The sequence below is a fragment of the Psammomys obesus genome, unplaced genomic scaffold, assembly GCF_907164565.1.
Source record: "Psammomys obesus unplaced genomic scaffold, mPsaObe1.curated_primary_1811, whole genome shotgun sequence".
NCBI lineage: Eukaryota > Metazoa > Chordata > Mammalia > Rodentia > Muridae > Psammomys > Psammomys obesus.
The window spans coordinates 4,278,012-4,296,812 of NW_026591086.1; the positions used below are offsets into that span (position 1 = coordinate 4,278,012).

Here is an 18,801-nt window from a genome sequence, read left to right on the forward strand (position 1 = left end):
ACACACACACACACACACACACACACACACACACACACACACACACAGCGATCCCTCAGGGTCCTAGGGGTGCATGGTTCCAGGATGCACCGTAGATGTGGGAGCCCTTGCATAAAATGGTGCTATGTTTGTGTACCTACAGCTGTCCTCTGATGTACTGTCAAGCGTCTCTAGATCACTTATATTGAATACATCGTAAAGGCCATGTCAGTGGCATAGTACGTTGTTAAGGGAATAACGATAATAAAACTTGTACCTATTCAATGCAGATATGGGCTTTTCCTTTTCTTTTTTTCATATTTTCCATTCTTGGTTGGCTGAATCCACAGGAGCAAAACCCAGAAATATAGATCTCTCTCTCTCCCTCCCTCTCTCTCTCTCTTGTGTGTGTGTCTGGGGTATGCTTATTTTGACTAAAATAATATTTTTATTTTCTCTCTGTGTGTGTGGTTGTAGAAGTGTGTGTGAGTACACATGGAGGCCCTGGCTTGATGTCAGGGGTCATCCTTAATCACTATTTCACGCTATTTACCGAGGCATGGTCTCTTGGTTAAACCCAGAGCTTGTCTCCAAATTTGACAGTTTGTTCTAGGGATTCCTTGTCTCTGCCTTCTAATCACAGACGGCCACCATGCTCACCTGGCATTTGTGAGGTTCTGGGGCTTCAAGCCCCAGTCCTCATGCTTTCATAGCAAGTGCTTTAACCACGAAGCCATCTCTCCACTCTAACAATATTATTACCTTAAGCGTTTTTAAAACTTATTTAGTATGTGTGTGTGCGAACATGCGTGCTATATAGTGATTGAGGAGGTCAGAGGACAATTTCTGGACATTGCTTTTTTCTTTCCACCATGTAGGTTCCAGGGATTGAATTTAGGTCATGACGTTTGGCAGAAAGCACCTTTACACACTGAACTATTTTTGTCAGTCTGTTATTATTATCAACCCCTGCAAGACATTTTCTTCACGTGAAGTGGATTTGTGTGTCCACTCTTGGTTGGGCTTGTTTTGACACAGGACCATCTCCCTGACAAGACGAGCTTGGTTTCGAGGCTCAGTCTCCCTGTGTGGAGCGTCAGCTGGGCTAATATTGGTACTTGTCATTTGAGATGTTCTGTTTGCAAGCCACAACTCTGTGCTAGGGTCTGTAGGGGGAGGAAAGGCAGGAGGCTGGGTCATCTCTCATCCAGATGCAAGAGAGTGACACAGGACATTATAAGTCACAGGCTACAGCCTTGGCGAGATTCAAGGCTGGCAAGGACGCAGACACTTCAGATAGGCCCCTGCTCCCTTTGTGCTGACCGCCTAGGACCTGGCCAGAGCCTCTGTATAGAGCTTTGGGTGGCAAACAAGTCTATAGGACCATCCTATATGGATGTATCCCCAGCACCCTTGAATTCCTTCCCAGAAGGCTTTGTTCAGGGCAGGAGGTCAGCGAAGCCAGGGATACAGGAAGGCAGATGCAGGCAGGCACAGGAAGCAGCAGACACCAAAGATGGCTGGACTGGGCCACAGGCAGAATTTCTGGAAGAACCGAATTTCTGTTCTTTTGAAATAAGTTAAAAATTCTCTCCTGGCTGCTGAGAAAGAGCCAACCCAGGCTTCTCCATCCCCTAAGCAGGTATTTGCTGCTGCGCCGCATAGGTGTAGACATGACATTTCAGGAAGGTCCTTAATGAGGGAAGAAGTCAACCCTCCCCACCATCTGGTTAAACACTTACCTGGAACTGCAGCTTAGGAGCCAGCAGATTGGTCTGCTGAGGGGGTCTGTACTTGGGCCGGCTGGGCTAGAAAAAGAGAACACGGGCCTATCTCAGTCTAGCTCTGCCCTTCATCAAAAACACATCCAAGAAACCGTCAGGTCAGAGGCAGTTCTGTTTGTTTACAGTGGAGAGATAGGAACAAAATTGTCATCGGATTCATTTTGCAGCCACGCACTGAGCGCTAGTTACTTGGCTGGTGATGGGAAGGGTTGCAGGCAGCACATGTGAGACAGACTGTGAGAAAGGGCCTTGAACCAGATTGGGCGTCGCTAGGGACTCTTCCTTGGTGCTCAGTCCCAACCACACCTGCTCATATATTGCTGCCCTAACTCCCAATGTGACAGTATTATGAGGTGTGGTCTTTGAGAGAGGATTAGAGTTTGGCTGAGGTCATCCCATGATAGGATTAGTGCCCTGATGAGAAAGACACAGGATGCTAAGAGAATCATTCTCATTTCCCCTGATTAATGAGGGTATGGTGAGAAGGAAGCCATCTGAAAGCGAGGAAGGAGCCCTGTGACAGTTAATATTGATTGTCAGTTTGACAGCTCAAGGATCACCAACGAGACAAGACTCTAGGCATGTCTTTTAGGGGCTTTTCTATATTAGATTAACGGACAGAAGATTCACTCCAAAAATGATGTGGAGGTCATCATTTTGGGGGGAGAGGCTGGGGTGGATCCTGGACCATATAGAATGGTAAAGCTACCTTAGAAGAAGCATTCGCCTCTCTGCTTCTTGACTGTAGATGCCATGTGACCTCAGACTCTGGCCATCATGCCTTCCTTGCCGTGATGGACTGTATTCTCAAATGTACAGTTCAAATAAACCCTTCCTTCTTTAAGCTGTTTTCATCTGGTGTTTGATCACAGTGAACACAGACCCTCACCAGAGACTAAATTTGAGGTTTTCTGGGCTGTGGATTTCCCAGTTCCTGCAAACGTTATGGTTGGATGTCTGTTGCTTAAGTCATTCTGCCTGTGGTATTTTGTTTTGTCAGCTCTCGATAATACAGCCCTGGTTTCTGGAAACCCAGCCACCTGATGGTGGGGTAGTAGGGTCTGGTTCCTGAGCCCGAGGCTGTCACTGCAGGCATGGATGTGGAGCCGAGTCTCAGGGGCTCAGGATTTCCCTTTTCTTATCTTAACGGCCACCTGATCTGCCATCTCTAGAAGAACAGTTCTTGCTCCAACTTCCCAGCAGGCAGATTTCTCCTGTGATGGATGGTTGAGGTTTGGATTCAGGACAGAGAGAGGATTGTAGGAGAGCAACCTCCCTGTGCTCTGAGAGGGCAGTGGACCACAAAGGGACCTGGCTCTGCTGTGAGCCATGGAACTAATGAGGCCCAGCTTCAACTTACCTTGGGTGGGGGTTCCTGAAAGGCAGTGGGCTCCAATATTTTGGGGGGTCGGTAGCGAGCATTCCTTTCTTGCTCTATGGCAATGTCCTTCTCCATCTGATAAATGTCACTGCCAAGGAGTCAGGTCACATATAGAGAGAAACCGGGTCAAAGGGGACACACTGAAGTCAGGAGAGGCCTGGCTGAGGGTTACCAGATCCCATTTCCACCTCCATCTTTCCTACAGCGGGAGATGTCTGTGAGACAGATTAGGATATGGATCCTGAGGCCATCCTTGTATCAAGGTTTGAGAGGTTCACACAAATGGATTCAAATGGATTCTTAGAGAGTCAGCCCGACAGGTGGCAGAAGCTGGCTGGTAGCTCTACCGCTACCATGTCCAGTCTTCCTGCACCAGCTATTGGCAAAAAGTTCCATCTACGTCTGGGGCCCAGACTCGCCATGACTTTAGATACCCCTCCCCCCCCAATTCTAACTCTGTAGCATGCTCTGGGCTGCCGTCTACTCTCAGCTATGATGAGGTCTTGCCTTTCTCTCCTAGTGCAGTGCTTCTCAGCCAAGAGGCCCCAGGTATTACTGCAGGGTCTTCAGGTGCACATATTCAAAGGAACACTAAGGACGCATTGCCAAATTCATGCCATGTGGTACTATGCCTCCAAATGTACACATTCACACACACAAACATGGTACCCATACCTGACTATGCTTCGTCAAGCAGAGAAGTCTGAGAGCTCACTCGCGTTTTGGGCAAGCTCTCAAAGCTTGACACAAGGTTGGGAAGTGTTAGTTAGACCCTTTCTTAACCCAGGAGGAAGACTGCCAGCTTGTGCCTGAACTAGGCGTCTAAGTTCCTCTGTGATCTGAGTCTCTTCCAGGGGTAGGAGGTGGGTGTCAGCCCAGAGATAGGCAATTACTAACAGTCCCCATGGTTCTCAAGACCCCACCTTTTCTACCCCAGAGCTTTTGACCTTTCAGACTATATCTTTCACTTATTTTTTTTTTTATCCTGGAACCTTCTTAAGTCTTCCTTATGAAAGACCAACAAATGTGGTCCTTCGTTATAAAGGACCAACAGATGGGGCAGACTCAATCTGAAGGGTCATGGAGGGAAGATGGGAGCAGACAGGTATTCTAAGACTACAGTTCTGCAGTGTGCTTAGACTCCAAGCCACAGACAAACGCAGTCATCCTCACACAGGCTTTCTTAACCTCTTCCTTGGGCCTCCCACCAGACTCACTTTTTTTTTTTTCATTTTGTGCTGAGGATGATCTTGAATGACCCTACTGTCTGTACCTTTTATGTTTTGGGTTTATAAGCCTGTGGTTCCATGTCTTGTCTAGAGCCTATTTTCTTGCCCTCGAATAAAATCTCTAGAGCTGGGAGTGTAGGTCAGTGGTAGCACACTTGCCTAACATTCACAAAACCCTGGATTTGTTCCTAGGTGTACACACACACACACACACACACACACACACACACACACACACCATTATCTAGCCATTAAGCAAGATTCCTTAAGACAGAAGCCAGCAATCAGTGGCCACATGTTAAGCCTGCCCCTCCTACCTATTTTTTCATGGTTGATTTTTTCTTTTTCTTTTTTTTTTTTTTTTAAATTTATGACATGTAAAACTAATGCCAAATTCTGGTGTATGCAGAAGGAACTTTATTAAACACAGCCAGACTCTTTCCTCTGGCTGCCATGGAAGAGCCAAGTAGTTGCAACAGAGACTTGCATTGACTGCAAAGTCCCAAATATTTACTATCTGGGCCTTTAACAGAAATTTGCTGATCCCTAGCCTAAAAGAAAGCAAAAGGCATTGGGTCACTCATGAGTGGTAAGCAGGAAGATGGGGAACCCTGAAACCCTAAGATAGGTAACACCCCCTCCCCACCAGTGACCCCCTGACACTGGAGAAATAGCAGCTGGGTTAATGAGAAGGATCTAAGCCTCAGGCCACTGCTCCCCAAACAGAACAGGCATGTAAGGAGCCTGTTAACAGCCTTGATAACAGGTCAAGACACCTCCTTCTTCCGTAACTGGCAAGGCCTATCAAATGGAGAGGGAGAGCAATAAAGGTCACGAGCATAAGTAGTCTGCTCCACAAGGCACCGGAGTGAACAGGGCTTCTCCAGGCTGCCTTCACTCCTGAGCTTGCAGTGAAATTGGTCTCAGCTTTCTGTCCTCCAACACTGTACGGCGCTGTTGTACTTCTATTGGAAGGGGTGGGGGTGACCTTCCAAATGGTGATCAGAAGGAAGTTCTGATGTAAGTCCCATTTTACCTGTCACTGGGGATCAAGTCGCCAACCTTGACCTGAACTCTACTGTCGGACAAAGGGGAACAAAGACCCCTGCTGCACAGGGCTGGAGACCCCGCCATATCTAAAGCCTCGTCCTTTACCCAGAGCTCCCCACAATATGCTCACCTGAGACTGCACACAAGCTCGGTGAAGCGGGGCCGGTCACTGGGGTCATAGTCCCAGCAGCGAGTCATGAGTGTGTAAAGGACAGGTGGGCAGAGGTCGGGCTTGGGCAGCCGGTCCCCTTTCTCCAGCACCCCGATGACATCCTTGTTCTCAAGCCAGAAGAAAGGCTGCTTCCCAAAGCTGAGGATCTCCCACATGCAGACAGCTGAGACCAGAGGGGGAGGGCTCAGGGGAGGGACCAGCTCGCTGTCCCCAGGGATAACCTTGGCCACTGGCCGTTTTCCCTTGAGGTCTCGCCCACCACAGTGGTTCAGCCAGGACACTGATATCCCTATTCCTATAGTATATGAACCACAGTCTACTCCCTAGAGCCCTCCCCATGGAGCTGCTAAGATTAATCAGGAGGAGGCTATCTATGATCTGAGTGTCAGAACTTCTTCATGGAGGGGAGGATCAAAGGCTCCTCCTCATGGCAGGGGGAGGAGAAGGGAGTCATAATACTACAATACTAGTACTGATATTTGTTGGCTGTATGACCTTGGGCAAGGCCCTGACTCATCCGAGCCTTAATTTCCTCAGGTGGAAAATGGGAAGAAAAATGATGATGTCCAGAGTGATATGTCCTTCAGATCCAGCTAGGCCTGTCTCTCCTTTTCAGCTCCTCGCTGAAAGAAGCTGGCCAGTTTCCTTTGAGGACCCCCCCCCCACCTGAAGCCTTTCTCATATAGCAGGGTGGATGACTCAGCACATTCTTGTCACAGGAGTCTTCTCAAAGAAGACGAGCCCAGTTTATCCCCAACCGGGCCCTCGTCCACGTCACATCTGCTCTCCCACTGACCCTCCACCTTGGGGACTTCTCAGTGCCCCTGGCACCTGAGGGGCGCATGTGAGACTCTTTCTCCCTGTGCTCCTTCCCAGGCCACCTCCCTGGGCCCTCCTGAATCACTGCTCACCGAACATCCAGACGTCACTGGCAGTTGTGAAGCGGCGGAAGTTGATGGACTCTGGGGACATCCATTTGATGGGGAGACGAGTCACAGAGGCTTTATGTGGACAGAGAGGTTTGCAGGAATCACTTCGGGAGGCAGGACCCAGAATTATATCCCCACCCTCCGCTGGCTGAGGCTGCCTAAACCTTGGGCTTCCCTGCTCTGGGATTTTTTAATTCTACGGACTGTTTCGGTAACCGGGAGGCCCTCACCTTTGTAATAGTCCTCATCTTCAATGTACCGGGAGAGCCCAAAGTCTCCCAGCTTCACACACTCCGGAGAGGCCACCAGGATGTTCCGAACAGCAATATCCCTGAAAGAAGCATGAAAGACTAGCATGAGGTACTTGCCCTGGGACCCTGGTACAAGTGAAGAGAGCCAGGCCCCAGCATGAAGGAGCACACCACCAAGGTGACAACTCCTGGAGCATCTGGCTCCCCTTGAAGAGTGCCCCACTGACCTGTATCCTTAGCATCACCACCATCCCCAAAGGGCCCACCGACTTCCCAAAGGCCATGCCACTTCCTGCTGTTTCTGCTACTGAAAAGATGCTATTAAAACCCAACTTCAGACAGATAAAGGAAACAAACCTATGAGCACATTGCCTTGGCTCAAGCCATTTGACCCTCACGCTAGGATATGAGCTTTCTAAGGAAAAGGATTCTTGTTTCTCTTGATCATGGCTTGGTGCTACCTCCTACAACATGGACCATACTGAGTAGATGTGCCACAGGACTTACTGAATGAACAAGGGGGTGTTCTGTATCCCCAACATGGCTTTGCACAAATCAGGCTCAGAGTCACACAGGCTATGCCCATCCCATGGTGGGATGAGCAGCCCAGTGTGGTCTCAAAGGAATGAGGAGTGGAGTGTGGCAATGGGCCAACTATGCAGCCATAATTAAAGCGGATGGTGGGTCAGGGATCCTGGACAACTATCATGGAGACCCTAGGATGCTCCGGACATTTCTCTAGCCTTCTTCCTAAGCTGCATGCCAGCCAGTGGGCAAAGTGGAAGAGATGAATCTCTGGGCAAGAGGGCAGCCCTCTTAGCACTCGCTGGGACTGAGCAGAAGGCACAAAGCTACAGTGAGACCTCAGACTTCGGAGTTCCTCTCGGTACCCTGGGAGTTTCCATGGGGACCGCCTGAGTACTGAGTGCTGACTTTCAGTTGCTTGCCACAGACCAGCAAGGGTTCACATCCCTCTAGTTCTACGCACTGTCATCTTCTCAGGGACGAGGGAGGGAAGAGCCTCACGCTGCTCCTACCTGTGTACACAGTTGATGCTCTCCAGATAGGCCATGGCTTTGCATATCTGCAGAGAGTACAGGACCAGAGTGGGTATCTTCAGGGAGTTTTTATTTCGCTCCAGGTAGTGGCCCAGCTGCAGGAAGAGAGACAAGTTGTCAGAAGCATTCATTCTGCCCCAGCACGCCCCCCCCACCAACATACCACGCTACCAGCAGCCAAAGACCCCTTATTTCCTATGGGGGCAAATTCAAAGATGGCAATGTGTTTTGGTGATTTTCCTCCACCTACCAGCTAAATACATAAGGCAGGAGGTTGTAAAGACCCCTTGCTATAAATGTCTCCCATGCCTCTTTAACTGCAGCCTGGTTGTCACACAGGATTTCTCATCAGCCCCCCGAGCTCACCTCCCCATAAGGATACAGTTCCATGATGATCCATGTTGGCTCCTCTTCAATGATGCCAATCAGCTTCACAATGTGGGGATGGTCAAGATTCTTCATGATCACTTCGGGAGGGAGAAGGAGATGGAGCAGGTCAAAGGTGATACAGAAAGCTTTTTGTTTTGTTTTGTTTTGTTTTGTTTTGTTTTGTTTTTCCCTCAATGCTGAGGAACGAACAGGCCCCATGCATTCCAGGCAAGTGTTCTACCACCGGACTACAACCCCAGCCACATAAGACAAATGCACTTTCCTGCCCCAGCTGTGAAATCTGAAGGAAAGAGACCTTTTACGATTGGGAGTGGGGGTGAGTTCCCATTACTGCTCTCACCCTCTCTCCTTCCCAGACTCTCAGCTCTCGTTCATCTTTGAGGGCCTGGAGCATGTCAGGGGCCCGTCCCCAGGGGATGCCTACCTGCCTCGCTCATGAACTTCTCCTTGTTGTCCAGGGTACAGTCTTTCTTGCAGGTCTTGACGGCCACATTGATTTTTTCCCCTTTCTGCAACAGGAGTGTGTTTTCAGGGACCCCAGTGCTTTTCAGGAGAAAATGTCCTTTCCCTAGCCTCAGCGAGGCCATTGCAGACTTGGCTGCCAGCCGAGGGAAGGCAAATGGTGTGGCTTCTATGTGGCACATCTCCCTCCTCAAGCCACCACACCCCGTTTTTCTATTTCTTTTCATGTTTTCTTCCTTTTCTCCTTCCAGATCATCCTGTGTTAGAACTAGAAAGGACTTCAGAGACTAGAAAGCTAAATCCCTGGGTCCAGACCAGAATACAGAGTCACCTTACCTGCACAAGGCAAGCAGGCACATGGCAGAACACACACACACACACACACACACACACACACACACACACACACACTCCATCAGAAGAGAGCAAGCTTCCTACTCTGTCTTTACTGTTGGTTTCCCATCATTCTTCTCTCCTTGGGCTCTGCCCTCTCCAGCCTGCTGGAAGTATAACCGTATAGGCAAGGCTCACCCCAGCTTCAGCGACCTGGACACCAATTCCTACTGGATCCACTTAGACCCTGCTCTCACTGCATCCTACTTCCTCCTCTGCATTCTCCCACGAGCCTCAGAGCCCACTGTGTTTCCACCCTAGTCCACTGTCCCTCCAATCTCAGGAATGGCTCTCATCCCCTTCACTCCCTGGGTGCTCCAGAAATAGTCTTAGGCCGTGTGAATGAAGACCCACGGTGCGTCAGCTGGCTGCTACCTGCAACCCAGGTAGCATCCTCTTTGACCCTTCCGACAGAGAAAAGGGATGCCGGATAACAGTCTGGGACTCACATGATTCGTGTAGACACCTTCATAGACCTCCCCGAAGAAGCCTTCACCCAGAATGCGATTAAGAACTACATCTTCACGGGCAACCCCATACTGAGGACCTGCACAGAGGGAGAAAACATGGGGCGTCTCAGAGCCCAGAGTCCAAACGGTCTTCCCAGGGGAACTTGAATGGTCAACAGCAAAGATCCCACGGTTGGCTGGGCGATGGCATCTAGATTGTTTCATTGTCTCAGACCCAGGGAGTTCTATCACCCTGCGCCCAGCTCCCTGGGTCCTCCAGAGGACCTCGTCAAGGTCCTCACTGAAGCCACACAGACCCAGTGAAAGCCATCTGTCTATAATGTCAGCTCTCAAACCGAGGGTCCCTCGGGTTTTCTGTGTCTGAGCCCATGTAAATGAGGAAGAAGGGAGGAGAGAAGGTTCCCCCGTGGTGTCCCAGGAGTCCTCATGAGGCCACTTCCCAGGGCCCTGGCTGTGGCCACAGTGGTGGTGGTGGTGGTGGTGGGGTGACCAGCCTCTTCAAGGCCTACCTCCTGGCCTTCGTAGGGTCTCATCGGGAATCTCCGCATAGATGTCTGACTCTGTAATGACAGAAAGGGGCCCAGCCCATGGGCTAGGTGTCACCGCTAGGCACAGCCAGGAATTAGGCCGTAGCTCCTACCCGGAAGCCAGGGCAGACAAAGGAGTGAGTGAGGTCATGCAGGAGAGTCTAGGCTCTTCCATAAGGATTCAAGTAGCAGGCATAGCTGAAGACACTTTAGCTCGAGTCTGGGATTACTTGCTCGGTTTCATTGGTTCCAAGTAACATATCACTCATTTAGCTTGATGATTCCATCTCTCCAAAATTCACGTACTGCAGCCCTACCCGACAGTACGATGACCGGTGAGGGTCTCTGGGAAGTGGTGAGAGTTAGGTGACATCAAAAGGAGGGGACTCCTATTAAAACTAGTGCTCTTAAAAGAAGAGGATGGAGAGACTAGAGCGTGCTCTACCACGTGACCACACAGCAAGGAGGCAAACGTGGAAGAGAGCCCTCACCAGCAAGAATCTGCAGAGTCTGGGCTTGCCAGCCTCCAGAACTGGGAGGAATAAATGACCGGGTTTGGCTCATCCAATCTACTGCATTGTTTGTGCCAATAACAGCTGACCAGGACCAACATGACTCCACAGTGCGAACTACTCACAGTTGCTATTACAACTAATGGTATGTTTCTGAGCCGTCACCGAGAAGCGATGGAAAGGTGGTTCACTGTGACTTGGAGAGAAGGCTTGGTGCCATCAGGAGACAAAGCAGAGGCGGTGGGCAAGCCTGAGGGAGGGGCAGAGGCTGAGGGTACAGTGAACATGCTTACCTATGCTGCAGCTCTCTGAGAGGTGGGACCGCCGAGCCTCCAGGTTTCTGCAGGAGAAGGTGGAAGGGCAGGGTACAGCTCACCTCAGAGCCCTGCAACAGTCCCCTCAGGCAGCTTCTCTCTACCTCTATCCACCCACCTGGCAGCCAAGCTGGCTGTCAGTGAGCTGGGATAGTATAGCCCAGGACACCAAGGGGCAAGGGCAGAAGAAAGGACAGAAGCCTCTTCCTCAGGAGAGCAGCAGGCCAAGCAGGGAATACTCCCATGGTTGTGGACTGGGAGGGAACACACACCCTGCTGAAATGATGAGACTCAAGCATTCTCTCAGAAGCAAGGGAGGGAGGGGTGTTCACTGCATGTTTTTCCAGCCCTAGCACAGATAGTCTGAGATTCAGTCTCAACCCTGGCATCCCTCTTGTACTCACAGTGTGGGGATCTGAGGCAGGCTGTTTCTTCTCTCACCATCTAGGGGGAAGTAGAGGAAAGGAGGGTTGAAACCAGGACCGAGTGGGTGAATTGGTGGCAGAAGGAACACTGCTTCTGAGGTTGTCTGTCAGCACCACGGAGGACGCTGCTTGGACCAGAACTAGAACCCTTGTAAACTTCCTCCGGCTGATAATCACATGCTCCAGCTGCGCCCATTTCCTGACTGTCCCCAATCAGGGTCACACAGAACATAACGGTCACATGTTAGTAAAGGCTCAGTTATGCCAGAGGTTGTAAACGCCCCCCTCCCCCAACTGCTTCCAGTAGCTGACCACCTAGAATAGACTCAGGCCCTCCTCATGCTCCTAAAACCCTTGCTTCTACCTAAGGGCCAATGTCTGACCTTCCCTCTGCCATCCACCTCTGGGCTATTCTGCTTCCAAAGAGAAACCTACCTTTCTTGGCATGCATGATGAGAGAGCCTTTATGTTCTCCCTGCAGCCTGCAGTAGCCATCTATGAGGTCAGCCATGTTCTCAGCCTCTGCCAGGGACGAGGTTTTGATGGACAAGGACTGTAGAGAAGGGGTCAGCCACCGGTGAGAAAGCAGAGCCTTGCTAGAGTCCATCCCACAGGGAGGAAGAAGAGGCTGCAGGACACGGCCCCACCTCTGTGGGATTCCAGCCGCACTTTTCCTAAGTAGTCTCTCTCTGTCTCTGTCTCTCTCTCTCTGTGTATGTGTGTGTGTGTGTGTGTGTGTGTGTTTTGTTAGAGACAGCCACCAGGGGGCGTACTGGCCATCTCTTTTGCTGGCTCCCCACTGCTCTTTATTGCAGGGTCAGCTCTGGGTCTCACTCTTATCTCTCAATGGATACAGCACAATGCCTTGTATTTCCTGAGTGCTTGGTATGTACAGGCAGAAGCCAAAAAGTGGGTGGTGGGATTGGGGGCTCAGCACATGCTGGTTAGAGGAGAGAGACAAATGTTTGGTGATCTGAGGTCACTCCCATACCTCTAGATACAAAAAAGCCCCATGTCCCTTGGGTCTTGATTTTTAAACCATTGCTTATCTGCTAAATAATTAGACTTTGGCTATGTATCTTATTTCTAATTGCCTCTACCTACCCTAAAGCTTTTTCTACTTCTTTCCTGATATTAAAGAAAACAACTTTCCTCCAAATTTCCTTAAATCTCATTATTATCATAAAACCTTGTTTGGATACTGGGTAGGGTTTTATTTTGGTTTTTATTTATTTATCTATCATCTGTCGATCTTCTATCTATCTATCTATCTATCTATCTATCTATCTATCTATCTATCTATCGGCAAAGGAGAGAAGCCACAAAGTTGCCACTGTGTGAATGTGGCTGTCAGAGGACAATTCACATAAGTCGTTTGTCTCCCATTATACAGACTGGGGGTGGGGGAGGAGATTGAACTCAGATTATTGGGTTTGGTGGTAGGCTTCTTTATCTTGCCAGTCGTGGGTACCATTTTTTTTTTTTAAACAAGATCCATCAACAAAAATTCCCCTAGCGTCTGCTGGACTTTGGAAAGGTTGGCTTGACTAGATTCCACCCACAAAGCTCCCAGGTTCCCCAGTGCTCACCTGGGGGGCGCCCTCGATGCCCAGCTGCAGGACGGCCTGACCCTCTTCCAGAGGAAGGCACCTGATGGACTTGATCTGTTTGAACTCCGCCAGACAGGTGGGCTGTGAAAGGGGCAGGGAGAATTGGAGAACATGTGACCCCAGGATCTGACAAAGGTCAAGACGGGGGTGAGGGTGGATGGTGGAGAGTGGGGAAGACTCTTCTGAAGACGGAGAGCATAACGCGGGAAGGCACTTCTCCGAAGCCCAAGATGCCCAGGTTGCAGAAGAGAAAGGGAGGAAGGTACTATTGTCAAGATCATATGTCAAGTTGCGGGGAGAGCCAGAACTAGACCCAGGCTCCTAGGGAGTCACTGCCTTCTTCTGCCATCGAGGGAGAGGCTCTTCCTTGTGAACCCACTGGCATTCTATCGTTCCGCACAGTGTCTCGGCAAATGATGAGCTGTCTGACCCCACTGCTATCCCCAGAGCCTCTCAACAATTCTACACCAAGGGCATGCCCTTATAAAGTCTCTCTCCTGAGCAAAAGGGGATGGGGGTGAAGAGCTGATGGGGGGGAGGGACAGAAGAAGAGGCAGGGAGGAAGAAAAGGCCTCTGAGCTGGAGCTGGGTTGAGGCTCACTCTTGGGCTCTCTCTACCTTTGTGTCTTGACTTGTCAGCTGGCGGATGCCTTTAGGGCCAATGACCAGGTCCACAGTAATGTTCCATCCTTGCTGGAATGAAAGGAGAAAGGGGACTGTTTCCCACATTGCCCAGCCATATTCAGATGTTTTGAGAAATCTCATAAGGATAAACAAACATCACTATGTCTGCAGCCCTTCCATCCTGAACCTCACCGTACAGCTCACCCCCATCCCATCACTTTTCTCTCCCTGTCCACCTCCCTCTTTGCTCACAATGCCCTGCCTGGAGGTCAGGTAGGCTGAGGGTATGAAGAACAGGCCATTACAATGAGTTCGCAGCGATAGGTCTCTTGGTCGATGTTGGCAAAGCCCGCCAGGGTATTGAAGAACTTCATGACACATTCTTCCTCCCGGAGTGATGCATATTGCTGGAAGGTCTGCTGGATCATCTTCCGGAACTGCTTAGGCTGGGAGGTGGGTAGGGAGGGCTGAGTCAGTTCAGGTTCCTGCTTTAGATCGTGTGGAAAGGCTGCCCACTGCTCAACATGGCTCCCGGGGGCCCCGCCATGACAGAAGCCTAGAGGTGTTTTCTAAAGCTCACAGCTGCTTCCACAGGAGCTCATCCTATCCCTGCGAGGCAAGGCGGGAGGCATGGAATCTCATGACCCAGGTCATGAAACGAATCATGCCTCCAAGGCAGTATTGAGCCAGGTGCACCTCATCCTGATTTCCAGACCTCGAGGGCCTACCACACACATCAGCTGTCTTAAGCCGGGTAGCCTTATGGCCATAGATCCTCTTCTTCTGACCCTCTAGCTCCCGTCCCAGGACACACATGGAACAGGGCTCCCTGGGCTCTGTGTTCTCTGCTTCCCTCACCTTTAAGTTTTCCTGCATCTGCTTTGGGAAAAACAGGTCCAGACCCACTTCTTTTCTGAAAAAAGGAGCATAGAAGCCACGTTTGACACACTCACACTGGACTTCAAACCAGCCAAAAGGAGGTGTGAAGGCCTGGAGACCAGGGAACTGGGTCCTGGGAGCTCCTGGCTGCGGAGAGAGACAGGTGAATAGGACAGCAGGACACTGGGGGAGGGGAGGGGCAGCCATGCCTGACACAGAACTTACTCCAGCAGTTCAAAGTTAGACTTTTTGTCCAGCGCATTGTGGGGCATGTCCTTGAAGAATCTCCTGAGGAGAGAGGGAAAGATGGCATGGAGAAGAGGGCCGATAGCTGGCGGGTGGAGTGCTCAGAGTAGGGCATCCAATGTCCACGCGTTGGCCTACAAGCATCTTTCTCTATCAGATACAGGGACCACTAGCAGGAACAAGGTTCGAAGAGAAATGAAACCAGGTATTTATGAAACTGTGAGGAAAGAGGAAACCCATGGACTGCAACCCTCAGAAACTCCTTTACAGCTTTACAGCTCTAGCCCTTGGCTTTCACAGTTAATAGCAGAGAAAATAGCTGTTCTATTGGCATCATCATCAAAACCAAGCAACCCTTGGGCTCAGAGGGTGATGGTGCTTGCCATCAAGCCTGAGGACCCGTGTCTGATCCCCGGGACACACACGACAGAAGGAGAGAACTGATCCCCTATAAGTTAACCTCTGACCTCTACACACACTGTAACACACGTGTACACACATGCACACACACACGTATTGAATGTATGCAAATAAAATGTCTAAAAGCAAATAATCTAGGGCAGCCAGCCCCTCAGCTCAGGAACATCACCTCCCAATGCGGGTGCATATGTTTGCATTTCCATCTAAGCGATTAACTCTGGTACATACAGAACTTTAGAATTTACAGAAGAAAATGAAAACAATTAGCAGTCGTACGGCCAGACAGTACAAAAACGTCTCAACTTTAAGTCATGCATATGCAATAATTTTTGCTACATACTATATATACCATGTATTATGGCTAAATAAAGTGACAAGGAATACACTATAAACAGCACCTGGGGATAGTTCTGCACTAACCCTGCAAGCAGGCAGGCCGTCTTCAGGCTTCTGAACCTGAACTTTGCTAACTGGGACAGAGAAACGTTCTAGCGTCACGCTTTGTCTACCCGGAATATCTATTGTAAGACTTATTGTATTTTTTTGTCTGTGAGTGTGTGTGTGTGTGTGTGTGTGTGTGTGTGTGTGTTTTCACACATGCATGTGTGTACACTGCTGCCCATGGGGACCAGAAGAAGGCGCCAAATCCCTTGCAACTGGAGTCCAGTCTTTGTGAGGGGCTCAGTGTGGGTGCAGAGACCTTTGAGTCCTTTGAGGGGATAGTAACACGCTTAACCCCGGAGACATTGCTCTACCTCCTACAACATTTATTCTTGATGAGTTAAAGGATAAATATACATGAGGTCATTTAAAAACTAAGGATCCCAAGTAAGTATTTCATCGCTATGGGTAAAAACAACTACAGCATGAACCACGGGAGAAACCTCCTCCTCCCTGAAATATCCAACGTGGACTGTTCCATCCTTAAGAGTTTTTTGTTTTGTTTTTTCAAGAGTTTATTTGTGTAGCCTTGGCTGTCCTGGAACTGCAGAGCAGGCTGGCCTCGAACTTAGAGATCTGCCTGCCCTTGCCTCCTGAGTGCTGGGATTATAAAAAGGTGTGTGCCACCACAGCCTGGCTCTATCCTTAAGTTTTGACCACTCAGTAACTTCAAATATACTTTCAAATATACTATAAGGCAATAGAAATGCTTACCTCTTGATAAATGTGAATTTGAAGTTTAGAAAAACAGATGCATTGGAAAAAAAATCTGAACAGAATTTCCTATGGAGGAGGCCATCCATGGTTAAGTGAAGTTCAGGCACTTTTAGGAAGTTTTTGGTTTCTTCCCCTTTCCTGCATGTTCTCACCGTTCCGTATTAAACTAGTATTTTCTTGTTTTACATGAAAGAATTAAGGCAATGTGTTGTAAGACCAGTGTCTACACACACAAACCTCACAGGGTTATAGTCTTCAGAGGAAGTCTATGTCACCATGGCATATGTACTTCATGGACTGTCCTGTCCTGTTCTGCCCTTTTTCTCTCAATGATCCCTGGGGCTATGACTCCTTTCTTAGATGTCATACACACAAAGGAAATGTTCTTATATGAATTTCACTGAGTGGTCATTTGTAGTCCTCCCCCAACCCCACATGCACACACATACACATACACCTATACCAGGCCACCATCTGCATTTGTTTCCACTGTTTGACATGTGAAAAAAAAGTGTCACAAAGTAAGAAAAAGAATGAGCCCATGACGAGGGAGGAACAACGTGATAGGAACCACCACATGGAATGTGTTTAAAATGCCATGAGGCGGAATGGAGTAGGACAGAAAATTAAAGATCTCTTCTTTTCTTATCTTCTCCTTATTCAATCAAGAAGGGGCACATTCAACCGAGTATGTTGTGGTAGAGGCAATCCGTGATTGCCCGAGGAATGTTACTGAATTCTAGTTTACGATATTGGAAGATACCTCTGTTCTATCTTCTTCCAAGCAAAGAGAAGGAGGTCGAGTCCTAAACTATATCAAATGAAAGGAAGCCAGGAAAATAAACAAAGACTATGACTATACCTGAAATTTCAGTGTGTAGCAGGAGCGTCAAAAGTCTGAGGCTAGCCTGAGCTATAGAGTGTGTTCCAGGTGAGTGTAGGCTAAAAAAACACCCATCACTAAGTTAAACTAAGCTAAGCTAAGCTAAACTCTATAGCTGTGCTGTGTATGCTTAATTTACTAAACACACTCCAAGTGTGTGGTCTTGCAGGGGTCTACGTGTCATCAGTGAGGGCAACTTGGCACAACCCTTCCCCACCCTGAAACCCTTATCTATATCTGGAGGGGCTTTTGATTGGTTCACGTGCTGTGGCAACATCTACACACACAGGAAGGCCTCATCCTGACAAGGAATTGCCCGAAATGTCCCTAAATGTAGAGGGGACTTAGAAAACGAAGAGCTGTGGCTCTTCCCCTCCCCCGCTTCTCTCTACTGTGTTTCTGAGGAGAGGGCATGAACCTGTGTAGGGCAGGTCTTCAGACTTGGAAAATCACAAGGTGGGTAGGTAGCAGGAGGAGCTTCAGGGATGAGATATAAGGGGACTATCCAGGGCGCCTCCTCCACATACCCAAAGGTCCCTGTGGTTAAGCTCTCCAAGATCAGTTGTGGCAGCTTCAGAAGTTTTCCAAGCCAGGGCTACCTGCTTCCCATCACATTTCAGAGCAAGCCTTCCCAGGACTGTTCTAGAGAATGTAGATCGTTCATACACGGGAGAACAAGTGAGCTGTGTAACACGTGCCCTAGGTAATTGTACACACTCACTTGTTTCGTACAATTGTATTCTAACAGCATAAATATTGACAAGGAACTGAAAAAGAAGATTTTAGTGCTTTCTGAGCCACCAAGTGGGATGGTTTGAAGGAGAATGGCTCATATGTTTGAATACTTGGTGAAAACGTTTGGGAAGAATTGGGAGGTGTGGCTTTGTTGGAGAAGGTGTGCCAGTGGGGGCAGGCTTTGAGGTTTCAAAAGATTCAACATTCCTAGTGCTCTCTCTGCCTTGTAGCTGTAGATTAAAATGTGAGCTGCTCCTTCATTTTGCCATCATGGACTTAATTGTGAGCCTCTGAAACTGTAAGACCTAATTAAATGCTTTCTTTTATAAGCTGTCTTGATTATGGTGTTTATCAGAGAAAAAAAAAAAGACAGAAGTTGGACCCAGAGTGGAGTATAGTTTGTTTGTTAAAAAAAATCTATATCTGAAACAACCTGCTTAAAAAAAAAACAACCTTATTTGTTATTTATACAGTATGCTGCCTGCATGTGTCTGGATGCCAGAAGAGGGCACCAGATCTCACTATAAATGGTTATGAGCCACCATGTGGTTGCTGGGAATTGAACTCAGGACCTTCAGAAGAACAGCCAGTGCTCTTAGCCCCTGAGCCATTTCTCCAGCCCCAGAGTGAATTATTGTTATGATAGGCCTGATGATGCTGGTTTGGTTTTGCACACGTGTGTGTGTGTGTGTGTGTGTGTGTGTGTGTGTGTGTTTGAGGAATGAGGACTTTTGGACCTTTAGCTAGGACAGCAGTTGAATGCTTTATGGGCCATCTTAGTAGAAACAAGAGTGGAACAGTGGGACTATGGAGGATGTGTTCAGGAGAACAATATGGAGATATGCATTCTTGTGATAGTTTGACAAGAAAGAAAGAAAGAAAGAAAGAAAGAAAGAAAGAAAGAAAGAAAGAAAGAAAGA

The 18,801-nt window shown here is 48.8% G+C and overlaps 1 protein-coding gene across 2 annotated transcripts in view; it reads right to left on the reverse strand.

Annotated features, from left to right (window-relative positions):
• Positions 1 to 18,801, reverse strand: part of Ptk2b (protein tyrosine kinase 2 beta) — a 120,746-nt gene that overhangs the window by 10,416 nt on the left and 91,529 nt on the right. For both annotated transcript variants that reach the window (XM_055609895.1, XM_055609896.1), the window contains exons 6-23: positions 14,665 to 14,727; positions 14,419 to 14,473; positions 13,866 to 14,006; positions 13,555 to 13,629; positions 12,916 to 13,017; positions 11,762 to 11,879; positions 11,306 to 11,345; positions 10,881 to 10,927; positions 10,058 to 10,108; positions 9,528 to 9,625; positions 8,648 to 8,732; positions 8,200 to 8,300; positions 7,813 to 7,928; positions 6,755 to 6,855; positions 6,507 to 6,596; positions 5,554 to 5,758; positions 3,124 to 3,232; positions 1,722 to 1,787 (exon numbers count right to left, since the gene is read on the reverse strand). In XM_055609895.1, the coding sequence (XP_055465870.1) occupies positions 1,722 to 1,787; positions 3,124 to 3,232; positions 5,554 to 5,758; positions 6,507 to 6,596; positions 6,755 to 6,855; positions 7,813 to 7,928; positions 8,200 to 8,300; positions 8,648 to 8,732; positions 9,528 to 9,625; positions 10,058 to 10,108; positions 10,881 to 10,927; positions 11,306 to 11,345; positions 11,762 to 11,879; positions 12,916 to 13,017; positions 13,555 to 13,629; positions 13,866 to 14,006; positions 14,419 to 14,473; positions 14,665 to 14,727 (1,663 nt within the window). The remainder of the gene's footprint in view (positions 1 to 1,721; positions 1,788 to 3,123; positions 3,233 to 5,553; positions 5,759 to 6,506; positions 6,597 to 6,754; positions 6,856 to 7,812; positions 7,929 to 8,199; positions 8,301 to 8,647; positions 8,733 to 9,527; positions 9,626 to 10,057; positions 10,109 to 10,880; positions 10,928 to 11,305; positions 11,346 to 11,761; positions 11,880 to 12,915; positions 13,018 to 13,554; positions 13,630 to 13,865; positions 14,007 to 14,418; positions 14,474 to 14,664; positions 14,728 to 18,801) is intronic.